Here is a 13,824-nt window from a genome sequence, read left to right as displayed (position 1 = left end):
GGAATGGCACTAGGTGAATGGCTTCTTTCAGGGAGCCAACACTGAGATGTCGGCTCAAATGACGACGACCTGTGCTGTAACCATTCTATGATTCTGTATACTTGCAGAAGTTCTTTCTTTAGCTATAAATAAGAGGACAGAATGTATGATTTTAAAAGGGGAACTGGGTAATGTCTATTCTGCTGTTAAAATTGATTCAGTTATTCCCCCGCTTCATTTGAAGACTACATTTCCTCTTGACTCCTTGTTTTTATTGTTACTGTAATTGGCTAACTTTTAGTAATGTTTTAATCCTGTTACTAAACAAGTTGATGTAACCCCATGCACTTTGGTACTAAAGGAGGGCCACCTGCGTGTTACTTTGTCAAAATTTCAATCCAAAACTGCAGTGCTATTTTCTTAGATCTTCATTGTATTCCAGAAACTTTGAAGCAAACTGCAGAGTTTTCATAGTTTAAAAAAAAACATGTTAATGTATGTGGCTACAAATACCGACATGAGCAATGATGTTTATCAGTGGTGATCAGCAGAGCATAGTTATGTATATATGGCAATCTTTTTGAACAGTTATTTAATCATTTACAAATACAGCTATAGAATGCATGCTGGAGGGTTCTTAGCCTTCACCAATAATTATGAGCTGTATTGATATTACCTGGTTAGATTGTCCTTGTGTTATTTCTGCAAATTGACCCTCTGTTCTGTTTACCCAGGGGTTTTTACCTGAGGTGGATGGGACAGAAAATAATTTATATTTAAAATGTGCTATAGTAATGCTTGGGCCAAGAATGTAAGTTAAACAAGTATTGGCTGGTTTTTGATAAACCCAGGCCTCCTATGCAAAGTCTGTCAACTCTGGTAAATCTTTTTTCACTTATCTGCAACATGTGTGATACAAATGAGTAATATCTCCCCTTTCAAGCCCTTTAAGATCAGTCTTGCTGTGTAGCTCTTTATCTCAGCTCTTGACTGTCTTACATATTCTCTTTCTAACTTAGGAAGAGAGAATTGTCTCTCATGTAGTTAGCTGCCTTGTTAGTCCAACAGTACATTTAAGAATGGTCCACTTGTTCACATTTTGAGAATGTGGCTACCAGGGTACACAAAGGGGAACCAGTGGATGTAGGATATTGGATTCCCAAAAGGCATTCAACAAATAAAGGTTATTACACAAGATAAAATAAAGGTTATTACACAAGATAAGAGCTAATGGGGTTGGGTGTAATATGTTAGCATGGCTAGAAATTGGTTTATGGATTGTGTCTGCTGTGGCTTACTTGGTTGCCTCTTAAGTGACAATGTTTTGGGGTCAAGTTCTGCTCCATGGTTTGAGCAAAAAAATCAAGGCTGACAATCCAGCGCAGTCCTGAGGAAATGTCTCGTGGTTGGATGTGCTGTCTTACAGATGAAATGTTAAACTGATGATAATCTGCCTGCCTGGGTGGATGTAAAAGCTTCTGTGGCACTATTTTGAAGAAGAGCAGGGGAGTTGGGGAGAGGCAGTGGCATAGTGGTTATGTCACTGTACTAGTAATTCAGAGGCCCAGGCTAATGTTTTGGGAACATACGTTCAAATCCCAACATAGCAGCTGGTGGAATTTAAATTCAACTGATAAATTCTGGAATTAAAAACTGAAAGTGAGCACAAAACCATTTTTGATTGTCATAAAAACTCATCTGGTTCACTAATGTCCCTTAGGGAAGGAAATCTGCCCTTACCTGGCCTGGCCTACATGTGACTCCAGACCCTCCAAGCTCACCTTATCCGTGACTCTTAAATGCCCTGTTGTATCCATCCGCTAGGAAGTCTAAAAGGAATGAAACTCGGCAGACTACCTGGCATTGACTTAGGCACCAGAAACGGCATGGGAAAACCCAACCCTGTCGACCCTTCAAACTCCTCCTTACTGACAACACGGTGTTTGTGTCAAAATTGGGAAAGCTGTCCCACAGACTAGCCAAGAAACAGCCTGACATAGTCATATTCACAAAATCATATCTTACAATGTCCCAGACACCACCATCACCATCCCTGGGTATCTTCTGCCCCACCGGCAGGACGGACCCAGCAGAGGCGGTGCACAGTAGTATGCAGTCGCGAGGGAGTTACTCTGGGAGTCCTCAACATCGACTCTGAACCCCATGAATTCTCAAGGCATCAGGTCAAAAATGGGCAAGGAAACCTGCTGCTGATTACCACCTACTGTCCCACCTCAGCTAATGAGTCAGAATTCTTCCATGTCAAACAGCACTTGGAGGAAACACTGAAGGTGACAAGGGCACAGTGTGTACTCTGGGTGGGTGTCCATCACCCAAGATTGGCTCGGTAGCACCACTACTGACTGAGGTGGCTGAGTCTTAATGGACATAGCTGCTAGACTAGGTCTTTGGCAGGTGGTGAGGGAACCAACAAGAGGGAAAAGCCTACTTGACCTCACCCTCACCAATCTACCTGTCCATGAAAATATTGGTAGGAGTGACCACTGCACAATCCTTGTGGAGGTAAAGTCCCGTCTTCACATTGAGGATACCCTCCATTGTGTTGTGTGGCACTACCACCGTGCTAAATGGGATAGATTTCAAACAGAACTAGCAACTCAAAATTGGGCATCCAATAGTAACCTGATGGCCTGGCATATCCCTACTGAACTCTACTGTTCCCATCAGGCCTGCGGTTCAACTCTAGTTCAATGAAGAGTGCAGGATGGCACGCCAGGAGCAGCACCAGGCATATCTAAAAATGAGGTGTCAAACTGGTAAAGCTACAATACAGGACCAAATTGCAGTAGCAGCATGCAATAGACAGAGCTAAGCGATCCTACAACCAATGGATCAGATCTAAGCTCTGCAGTCCTGCCACACCCAGTCACGAATGGTGGTGGACAATTAAACAACTCACTGCAGGAGGAGGCTCCACAAATATCCCCATCCTCGATGATGAGTGAACCCAGCACATCAGTGCAAAAGACAAGGCTGAAGCATTTGCAGCCATCTTCAGCCAGAAGTGCCAAGTGGGTGATCCACCTCGGCCTCCTCCTGAAGTCACAAGCATTACAGATTCACGGATACCAGCCTTCAGCCAATTCAGTTCACTGCATGTGGCATCAAGAAACGGCTGAAGGCACTGCAAAGGCTTTGGGACAACATTCTAGCAATAGTACTGAAGACTTGTGCTCCAGAAATAGCCATGCTCTTAGCTAAGCAGTTCCAGTACAGCTACAACACTGACATCTACCCTGCAATGGGGAAAATTGCCCATATAAATCTGTTCCACCAAAAGCAAGACAAGTCCAACTCCGCCAATTACTGCCCCATCAGTCTACTCTCAATCATCAAAGTAATGGAAAGTGTCTTCAACAGTTCTATCAAGCAGCACTTAGCAATAACCTTCTCACTGACGCTCAGCTTGGGCTCTGCCAGGCTACTCAGTTCCTGACATCAATGCAGCCTTGGTCAAACATAGACAAAAGAACTGTATTCAAGAGATGAGAGTGACTGCCCTTGACATCAGGTACAGCAAACAGTCAGGCAGAATGGCATGTTGGCTTTATTGCAAGGGCAATACAGTACACCAGCAAGGAAGAATGGAGTCCCAGGGTTTTGACCCAGCATCAATGAAGAAACGGCGATATAGCTCCAAGTCAGAATGGTATGTGAATTCGAGGGGAACTTGCAGGTGGTGGTATTCCCACAAGCAGGCTGCTTTATCCCGGACAATGAGTTTCTTAAGTGTTGTTGGAGCTGCACTCATCCAGGCAAGCGGAGAGTGTTCCATCACACTCTAGACTTGCGCCTTCTAGATGGTGGACAGGCTTTGGGGAGTCAAGAGGTGGATTACTCTCCAAACAATTCCCAGCCTCTGACCTGCTCTTGCAGCCACAGTATTTATACCTTGACATCAAGTTAGCATTTGAATGAGCCCTAGCAAAACAGGTGCCAAGGGGAATCCAGGGGGTGGGGGGCATGGACTCATCTCTGGTTGGAGTCATACCTAGCACAAAGGAAGATGTTTGCAGTTGTTAGAGATCAATCATCTCAGCCATGGGATATCGCTGCAGTAGTTCCTCAGGGTATTATGAAATACTACCATATAAATACTGTGGCTGCAAGAGCAGGTCAGAGGCTGGGAAATCTTTGGAGAGTAATTCACCTCCTGACTCCCCAAAGCCTTTTCACCATCTAGAAGGCACAAGTCTGGAGTGTGATGGAACACTCTCCACTTGCCTGGATGAGTGCAGCTGCAACAACACTTAAGAAACTCATTGTCCAGGATAAAGCAGCCTGCTTGTGGGAATACCATCACCTGCAAGTTCCCCTCGAATTCACACACCATTCTGACTTGGAGCTATATCGCCGTTTCTTCATTGATGCTGGGTCAAAACCCTGGGACTCCATTCTTCCTTGCTGGTGTACTGTATTGCGCTTGCAATAAAGCCAACATGCCATTCTGCCTGACTGTTTGCTGTACCTGCATGCTAACTGTGTTTCTTGCAAAAGATCATTCAAGCCTTGTTGCAATGTACAGAGCTTTGGGGAGACCACACCTGGAGTGCAGTGTGCAATTTCGGACTCCATGTCTAAGGAAGCATATTCTGGCCTCAGACAATGCAGCAAAGGTTCACTGTTGATTCCTGAGATGAGAGGTTTAGTAGAATAGGCCTATACTCTCTGGAGTTAAGATTGAGATGATTTCATTGAAACATATAAGGTTCTGAGGTGGCTTGATGCTGCCAGACCTGGTGTCAGCATACATGAAGCTAGCTTCATTTTTGCCATGTTCTCTGAAAAGCTCCTATTTTAGGTAAAATTGTAAAATTGTTTCTTGATTTTAATTAACAAAATCATGGAAGTAGTCAGATATCAGATGTGCAATTTTGGAGGAGAAAAATGGGCATTCCTTCCCTTAGTGACAAGAATTTCACTGCACAAGCCTGCAGATGTGAGGTTTTAGAGTGAGGCCATTTCATTGCCTAACTTAGGTCAAGAAATTCACCTTCATGATGTTCAGTGCAGGCTGTGCACTTTAGATTTGAAGGTAACAGTGACTGATAAATCTTTAGGAAAATGTTTATGTCGATGTATTTAACAAATATTTGTATGAGAACATAAGAAATAGGAGCAAAAGTAGGCCATTCAGCCATTCGAGCCGGCTTCACCATTCACTGAGATCATGGCTGATCTACTTCAACACCATTTTCCTGCACTACCCCCTTACCTTTTGATGTTTTTAATATGTAGAAATCTATCAATCTCAGCCTTGAACATAACAACCAAACCTCCACAGCCATCTGGAGCAGAAAAGTCCAAATATTCACCCCCACCTGAGTGAACAAATTCCTCCTCATCTCAGTCCTAAATGGCCTCCCCCTTATCCTGAGACTGTGCACCCTGGTTCTTGACCCCACCAGACAAGGGAAACATCTTTCCTGCATCTACCCTGTCAAGCCTTGTAAGAATTTTGTATGTTTGAATGAGATCACTCGTCATTCCTCTAGACTCCAGAGAATAAAGGCCCAGTCTATTTAATTTTTCCTCATAGGACAATCCCTCCATCCCAGGAATTATTTTAGTGAACCTTCATTGCACTTCCCCTTTGACAATATCTTATCTTAGGTAAGGAGACAAAAACTGCACACAATACTCCAGGTGTGGTTTCCTCAAGGCTCTATATAGTTGCAGTAAGACAATTTTACTCCTATACTCCAATCCCCTTGTAATAAAGGCCAACATACCATTTGCCTTAATTGCTTGCTGTACCTGTATGTTAGTTTCAGTGAAGCATGAACAAGGACACCCAAGTCCCTTTGAAGTTCCATACTTCTCAGCCCCTCACCATTTAAGAAAATACTCTGTATTTGTTTTTCCTACCAAAGCAGATAACCTCTCATTTCTCCACATATTATTCCATCTGTCAAATTTTTGCCAACTCATTTAGCCTCTCCAAACGCCCTTGAAACGTCTTTGCATCTTCCTCCTAACTCTCACTTCCACCTAGTTTGTCTCATCTGAAAACTTGAAAACATTACATTTAATCCCCACGTCCAAATCATTGATATAGATTGTGAATAGCTGGGGCCCAAGTGCAGTATCCCACTAGTCGCAGCCTGTCGACCTGAGAATGACCCATTTATTCCTACTGTTTTCAGTCTGTTAACCAGTTCTCAATCCATGTCACTATATTACCCCCAATCCCATATGCTCTAATTTTGTTTACTTAATTTACTTTTAATTTTGTTTAATCTTGTGTGAGACCTTACCAAAAGCTTTCTGAAAATAATATACCACATCTACCGGTTCCCCCTTAGCTATTCTGCTCGTTACATCCTCAAAAAACTCCAATAGGTTTGTTAAACATGATTTCCCTTTCATGGTGATTTACTTAACAAATGCTACTGTCAGTTCAAGCTCGATATACTGAGCAAGGCCACTGTTGGGGGAAAATACTTGGGATGAGACTAAATAGCCTGAGATTATAGACTGGTTAAGACTGGCAATAAGTTCCCAACAAAGCCAGAAATAGTTTTTAAAAAATCTTTCTGCATTAGTAAATAATTTTAGATTTCATATGGTTCAAGTATTTATTTTACTTTTATTTCAGCTGACATATGTATTGCTGGACATAGTACTGCAGGAGCTGTTTCCTGAACTCAGTAAGGTAAGAGCAGGAGTAGACATATCTAATTTTGTTGGTGCAATATAATTTTCACAGATTTTTGAGAGTCTGAGCACGTTATCTCCTTGTCTGAACTACTTGAGTTTTGAGGAGAGGATTTAAACCCATTTTAGTTGGAGCAGAAAGTTTATGGGAGTTTTAATAAGACATTTTTAAATTATGAAATGTTTTAATGGTGAATAGGCAATGGTTATTTCTTCAGATTGAAGAGAGTTAGTGATGAGGGTTTATCTTGTTATTCAAAGTTGTTGGAGTATGGAAAGCCTTGGCAAAGCAGTATTGCATCTTTCTTGAAAAAACAGTGACATTTTTGAAACAGAAGAATATAGAAGGCAGTAGGATTCATTTTGGATTGGACAGTTACAGTGGGCCAAATGGCTTGCTTTTCTGATGTAAATTTCTGTGGTATGTCTGAACCACTATTTCCTTCTCCACTTGTTTGGCTCAAATTCTCTCACTAGTGCTTTCACATATACAGTTCAGATATTTACATAAATATCTAAAATGGCTACACTTCTGTCTCATCTTGCATGTCTGAACTCTCCCTCTCTCTGAAGGTTTCTCTCTCCCTTCCCTGTGTCTGACCACAATAAATTGCACAAGATCTATGTTACACAATAGTGGATCTCTTGTGTCATTGCTCAAGGTAAGACCTTGGATGCATTATCTGCCTGAACCTGTTTGTGTCACCTTTTGTGTTGGAGGTTGTGTCACACTCTCTTCATTCTTATTATTTATTTATTCCACTTGCTTTATGTACTCCAGTGCCCAGAATGCATCACATTTGTCACTTACTACTTCATTGTTATTCTGTCTTACACTGTCTGCAATTTCTTTGTCCTTTTTAAGATTGGTTCACAGTATATTTAGGAATTTAGCTATCACTGGGTAATATCATTTACCTGCAAAGTTAATCTGAACCAATATAAGACTGCAGAATGCAAATTAAATATTAAGCAAGATTCTTCTCTTATAAATTTCCTATGTAATTTGGGCCACAACTGGAGGGAGACTTAGAGGGCTCCACAGGAAACGTATAGGAATGAATTGCCCAACACTGTCTCACCTTATATCTGCGGGTCAAACATTGGCCTAGACCAGGGAGGGGAATCATTTCAAAGCTTTCATTTGGCAAACTTGGACAGCAATGAAGTACAGAGATCACTACTGTTGTTGAAAAGAATGACATAAATCAGAATGGTTGTGATCAAGAGATACTAAACTTAGGGCTTAAAAATCTGAATATTGTCAGAGGAAGGGAAAACCTAGGGAAGATGAGTTCCACAATTTTGTGTTTCTGGGAAAGAATACCCTTATTTCAACCCAGTGAGGATGCAGAAGGGGGAAGAGCCTTAACTATGGGGAAATTATAGGAAACTTCTGAGTATCGCTATCCAGAGTGGTATCAATAAGATAGAAAATTTGATTTTGAAACGGGGTGAGGAGGATTGCATTGTGAAAGGCAAGCATTTTTTTTTTTGTCTCCCACTTCTAACTACAAGAGAAATGTCAGAAGGAGCTCTTCAGCAGTGGGAGCAGCGTGTAAAGCCTTGGTGAACTTGGGTTTTGTACAGTTGATAAAGACGATACCAAAAAAGAAATGCAGTTTCTTGTGATGAAGATACGAGAGGTTCATTTGGGATCAGTTGTGATTATAAAGTCAAGAATGTTGATACTATCTACTCTTAATGCAAATTCTGATAATTGAGAAGTTTTCAATGCAGAATTTCCATTTTGCTGTTGCTTACATTGTTGGATAATTCAATTTCTAGCATGAAAACGTTGGTCATAGAAATGTGCAACAGACCTGGGTGTCTTCATACAGCAAAGGAGGACCAAGGGATTGATTAAGAATGGGATAATAGAGTACAAGAGTAAGCTTGTGGGGAACATAAAAACTGACTGTAAAAGTTTTTATAGGTATGTGAAGAGAAAAAGATTGATGAAGACAAATGTAGGCCCCTTACAGTCAGAAACAGGGGAATTTATAATGGGGAACAAAGAAATGGCTGACTAACTAAATCCATACTTTGGTTCTGTCTTCGCAAAGGAGGATACAAATAACATACCAGAAATGTTGGGGAACACAGGGTTTAGTGAGAGGGAGGAACTGAAAGAAATCAGTATTAGTAGGGAAATGGTGTTGGAGAAATTGATGGGATTGAAGGCTGATAAATCCCCAGGGCCTGATAATCTACATCCCAGAGTACTTAAGGAAGTGGCCCTAGAAATAGTGGGTGCATTGGTGGTCATCTTCTGAGATTCTATAGACTCTGGAACAGTTCCTATTGATTGGAGGGTAGCTAATGTAACCCCACTATTTAAAAAGGGAGGTAGAGAGAAAATAGGGAATTATAGACCAGTCAGCCTGACGTCGGTAGTGGGGAAAATTCGAGAGTCCCTAATAAAAGATTTAATAGCTGAGCAATTGAGAAAACAGTAGCAGAATCGGACAGAGCCAGCATGGATTTACGAAAGGGAAGTCTTGCTTGACAAATCTACTGGAATTTTTCAAGGATGTCACTAGTAGAGTTGATGAGGGGAGTCAGTGGATGGGTTTATTTGGACTTGCAGAAGGCTTTCGCCAAAGTCCCACACAATAGATTAGCGTGTAAAATTAAAGCGCATGGGATTGGGGGTTGTGTATTGAGATGGATAGAAAACTGGTTGGCAGACAGGAAACAAAGAGTAGGAATAAACGGGTCTTTTTCCGAATGGCAGGCAGTGACTAGTGGGGTACCGCAGGGATCGGTGCTGGGACTCCAGTTATTCACAATATATGTATTAATGATTTAGATGAGGGAGCGAAATGTAATATCTCCAAATTTGCAGATGACACAAAGCTGGGTGGGAAGGTGAGCTGTGAGGAGGATGCAGAGATGCTTCAGTGTGATTTGGACAAGCTGAGTGAGTGGACAGATGCATGGCAGATGCAGTATAATGTGGATAAATGTGAGGTTATCCACTTTGGTAGCAAAAATAGGAAGGCAGATTATTACCTGAATGGTTATAACTTGAGAGGGGTGAATGTGCAACGAGACCTGGGTGTCCTCATAGACCAGTCGCTGAAGAATGCAGGTGCAGCAGGCGGCAAATGATGTTGACCTTCATAGCAAGAGAATTCGAGTACATGAGCAGGGATGTCTTGCTGCAATTATACAGGGCCTTGGTGAGACCACACCTGGAATATTGTCTGCAGTTTTGGTCTCCTTATCTGAGGAAGGGTGTTCTTGCTATAAGGGAGTGCAGCAAAGTTATACCAGACTGATTCCTGGGATGGCGGGACTGACATCTGAGGAGTGATTGAGTCGGTTAGGATTATATTTACTGGAGTTTAGAAGAATGAGGGGGGATCTCATAGAAACCTATAAAATTCTAACAGGACTAGACAGGGTAGATGCAGGGAGGTTGTTCCCGATGGTGGGGGAGTTCAGAATCAGGGGTCACTGTCTGAGGATACGGGGTAGACCATTTAGGACTGAGATGAGGAGAAATTTTTTCACCCAGAGAGTGGTGAGCCTGTGAAATTTGCTACCACAGAAAGTAGTTGAGGCCAAAACATTAAATGTTTTGAAGAAGGAGTTGGATAGAGCTCTTGGGGCGAAAGGGATCAAAGGATATGGGGAGAAAGCGGGAGCAGGCTATTGAGTTGGATGATCAGCCATGATCATAAGGAATAGTAGGCTTGAAGGGCCGAATGGCCTACTCCTATTTTCTTTGTTTCTATTAGGAATAGTCTGGACAACTAACTGACTAACGAAATACTGGAATTGTTGGAGTAAATCTGAAAGTTATTTGTTTGTAAATAACTACGTGATGGGCACCCATTGTGCATTGAGGAGGGATGACCCTGTCTGACTAACTCTCTTGACCTTTGACGAAATGGCAGCCTAAGTGGATGTCAAAGTTCTATGTTGCATGTATAGATTTCTAAAATCCTGGATAAAGTACTATATCAAAGTCTGTAAGAGTTTAAAGTAAAATTTGAAGGTTCATGAAGAATTCTCTGAAAGAGGAGAAGTGAAGGGCATTAGTTTGCGGAGTGATGTCTGGTTAAGTGGAGTACCCCGAGGATTTGTGCTGGGGCCCCTACCGTTACAGAAGGCAGAGTTGGGATTGATAGGTCTTTTTCAGGTTGGAAAGTTGTAACTAGTGGAATGCCACAAGGATCAGTCCTAGGGCCTCAATTATTTGCTATCCATATTAATGACTTGAGGAGGGGGCAGAATGTAACATATAGAAATTTACTGACGATACAAAAATAGGTGGGACGGCATGTTGTGATGAGGACATATGGAATCTGCAAGGGGATGTGGATAGGTTGAGTGAGTGGGCAAAAACTTGGCAGATGGAGTTTAATGTAGGAAAGTGTGAGGTCATGCACTTTGGTAGGAAGAATCAAAAGGCAGACTGTTATTTAAATGGAGAGAGACTCCAAAAAAGTGCAGCATAGAAGGATCCAGGTGTTCTTGTGCATGAAACACAAAAGGTTAGCATGCAGATGCAGCAAGTAATTAAGAAGGCAAAATGAATTTTGGCCTGTATTGCTAGGGGGTTGGAGTTTAAAAATAGGGAAGTCTTGTTACAACTGTACTGTTGGTGAGGCCGCACCTGGAGTACTGTGTTCACCTTTGGTCCCTGTATTTAAGAAAGGATATACTGGCATTGGAAGCAGTTCAAAAGCGATTCACTAGGCTGATTCCTGGGATGAAGGGATTGACTTATCGAGAACGGCTAAACGGGTTAGACCTTTATTCATTAAAGTTTAGAAGAATGAGGGGTGACCTTATTGAAACATACAAGATTCTGAGGGGGCTTGACAGGGTAGATGTTGAAAGATGTTTCCACTAGTAGGGGAATCTCAAGCTAGAGGATATAGTTACAGAATAAGGTGACACTTATCTAAAACTGAGATGCGAAGGAATTTCTTCTCTGAGGGTAGTGAATGTCTGGAATTCTCTACCTCAGAGAGTTGTGGAGGCTAGATCATTGGAAGTATTTAAAGAGGATATAGATTTTTGAAATATCGGGGAACTGAGGTCTATGAGGAGCTGTCACCAAAGAGGAGTTGAGGCCCAGGGCAGATCAGCCATGATCTTATTGAATGGCGGGGCAGGCTTGAGGGGCCAAATGGCCTACTCCTCCTATTTCTTACATTTCTAATCTATAGCAACAGGCTTGATTCAGAAAATTAATGCTTGTTGATAAAATTCTCAGATATTTGGAGGGCAGGGGATTGAGTCATTGATGAAGCAACTGATGATGGGTCAAAATTTGCACCTACATTGAATTCAATTTGACATAGTTATGCTGATAAACATTGGAAGAAGAGAATACTTGAAGAACGATGTTAACTAGCTTGGGGAGCGAGCCGCGTCCATTCATTGCAGAACCACACTCGACAAAGCAACCAATGTTGTGTTACCTTGTTAGATCAGTAGAGAATAAGCCAGAGGTCAATGCTGAAGTTGTGTAGTAGCTGTCATTAGGCGACATGTTGAGTGAGTTCAGTTCTGATCATTGTGGTACAAAGGAAGCATCCATGCCCTAGAAGGAGTGCAGCCAAATTGTGGCTCAGGTGATTCCACGAGCCAGTTATGAGGAAAGATCAGCAAAACTGGGTCTTTTCAGCCTTGGAAATAGACAATAGAGTGGCCTTGATGTATATAAAATGCAAAGTGGAGGTGAATCCAGCACCCTACTTCAACCTAAACCATGTCTAAAGGACAAAATTTATAGAAACAAGAAAAATACAAGTTCAGGATGATGTTTGGGAATAATTCTTGTGCAAGCTGCTGTCGTTACATAGAAGAGTTCCAGGTTAAATGATAGGGGAAGATCTCGAGTCATTCAAAAGGAAGCTAGGTGCTGTGTTGGCAGTGCCAATAGATTCTAGGGAAGGATGAGCTATTTCGGCCAAGTGGCCTACCTCATCTTTGCTTCTCTTTGTGAGCAACGATGGAGTGATCAAATGTAAGAGGCGGTAGCTATTGATGAGACTTGCAGAAGAGACAAAAAAATTCCCTTGCAGAATTGCAAGTGGGATTCTGATTGTTCCATTGAAAGTTATGGAGGTTATCCAGATGCAATAATTCAGCCACTAAACTGAATGGAATGGAGATTGTTTGCAAGGGCTTGTGATCTGAAGGATATTGATGAATGTGGAGTAGAGTCGTAAACAAAGTTGTGGATAATTGGAAGATGAGTGGAGTTGATCAAAAGGAAGGAATGATATTTTCTGAAATTTTGATGGTTATTATGGTGGGGGATGTTTGGTGAATAGAATATTTTTGTGCTTCAACCCAGTACCAGTACTGAGAGCTCCAAGGCCTGGTACAGCATGACCCACATGCCTACTAAAACATTGTTTAATGTGTCCCTAACATTTTGCTATGGATGGCAATCAAAGCAAAGTGCTACATATTCCAATGCCAGCTACTGTTTGGTCTCTGAGCCAGTAATTCAGTGTCCAGTAGTGTGTGCTTTTGTTTCTTAGGCCTTATGACTTTATTAATAGGGGCTGAAATCGTGAGAACGAAAGCTGAAAACATCTCTGCTCTAAATACACCTGTGACCTGTGCCTGCTTCAAAGTATATTGTCTAAATGGTCTTCTGTATATTACAGGTGCAGAAAGAGGCAGCATCTGCTTCCCTGTGGAAGTGAAGAATACTGCTACCCATTTCCCTATGAGAGACCTTTTTTTTAGGAGCTGGAGTGCAATAGAGCCATGCTGTTTATATTCCGTGGAATTATGTGTATGAATGCTGAATATTTTTAGTGAGACTTGTGTGTAAGTAAATGTGAACATTAATTTTATGAAATTTGTGCTGTGAATGTGAACATTAATTTTATTTGAAAAATGCTGATTTCTTTTCTGAACATGTGTGCATTCCACTACACCACACCAATAAAGGATACTGCATCATTGTATTGTGGAAATCCAGATAATCCAGTGACTTTATCTATAGTTGGATTGAGCATTAAGTCTAATGCTCTAGAAGACTGAGTTAAGCAAAATTTGTGTATTGTTTTGTAATCTGATCCAGACAGATTTGGCAAGTAGACAATATGCCGATCTTGTTGATACACATGGAATGTGGCTGGTCTGAGACCTTGATAGCACTGGATTTGAATTTACAAATGTATAATA

At 41.6% G+C, this 13,824-nt stretch overlaps 1 protein-coding gene across 11 annotated transcripts in view; it reads left to right on the top strand.

The window, feature by feature from the left end:
* snx14 (sorting nexin 14) overlaps positions 1–13,613 on the top strand; it is a 147,308-nt gene extending 133,695 nt beyond the window's left edge. For 9 of the 11 annotated variants that reach the window (XM_078556783.1, XM_078556787.1, XM_078556782.1 and 6 more), the window contains 2 exons: positions 6,599–6,655; positions 13,299–13,613. In XM_078556783.1, coding sequence (XP_078412909.1) covers positions 6,599–6,655; positions 13,299–13,337 — 96 coding nt within the window. In that variant the 3' untranslated portion in view covers positions 13,338–13,613. The remainder of the gene's footprint in view (positions 1–6,598; positions 6,656–13,298) is intronic. The other 2 variants (XM_078556784.1, XM_078556785.1) reach the window with 1 other exon arrangement.
* The last annotated feature ends 211 nt before the right edge of the window (positions 13,614–13,824 follow it).

This window comes from Cetorhinus maximus, chromosome 14, assembly GCF_964194155.1.
Source record: "Cetorhinus maximus chromosome 14, sCetMax3.hap1.1, whole genome shotgun sequence".
NCBI lineage: Eukaryota > Metazoa > Chordata > Chondrichthyes > Lamniformes > Cetorhinidae > Cetorhinus > Cetorhinus maximus.
The sequence above is the reverse complement of the archived record's forward strand: the minus strand, read 5'-3'. Positions and strand labels throughout refer to the sequence as shown.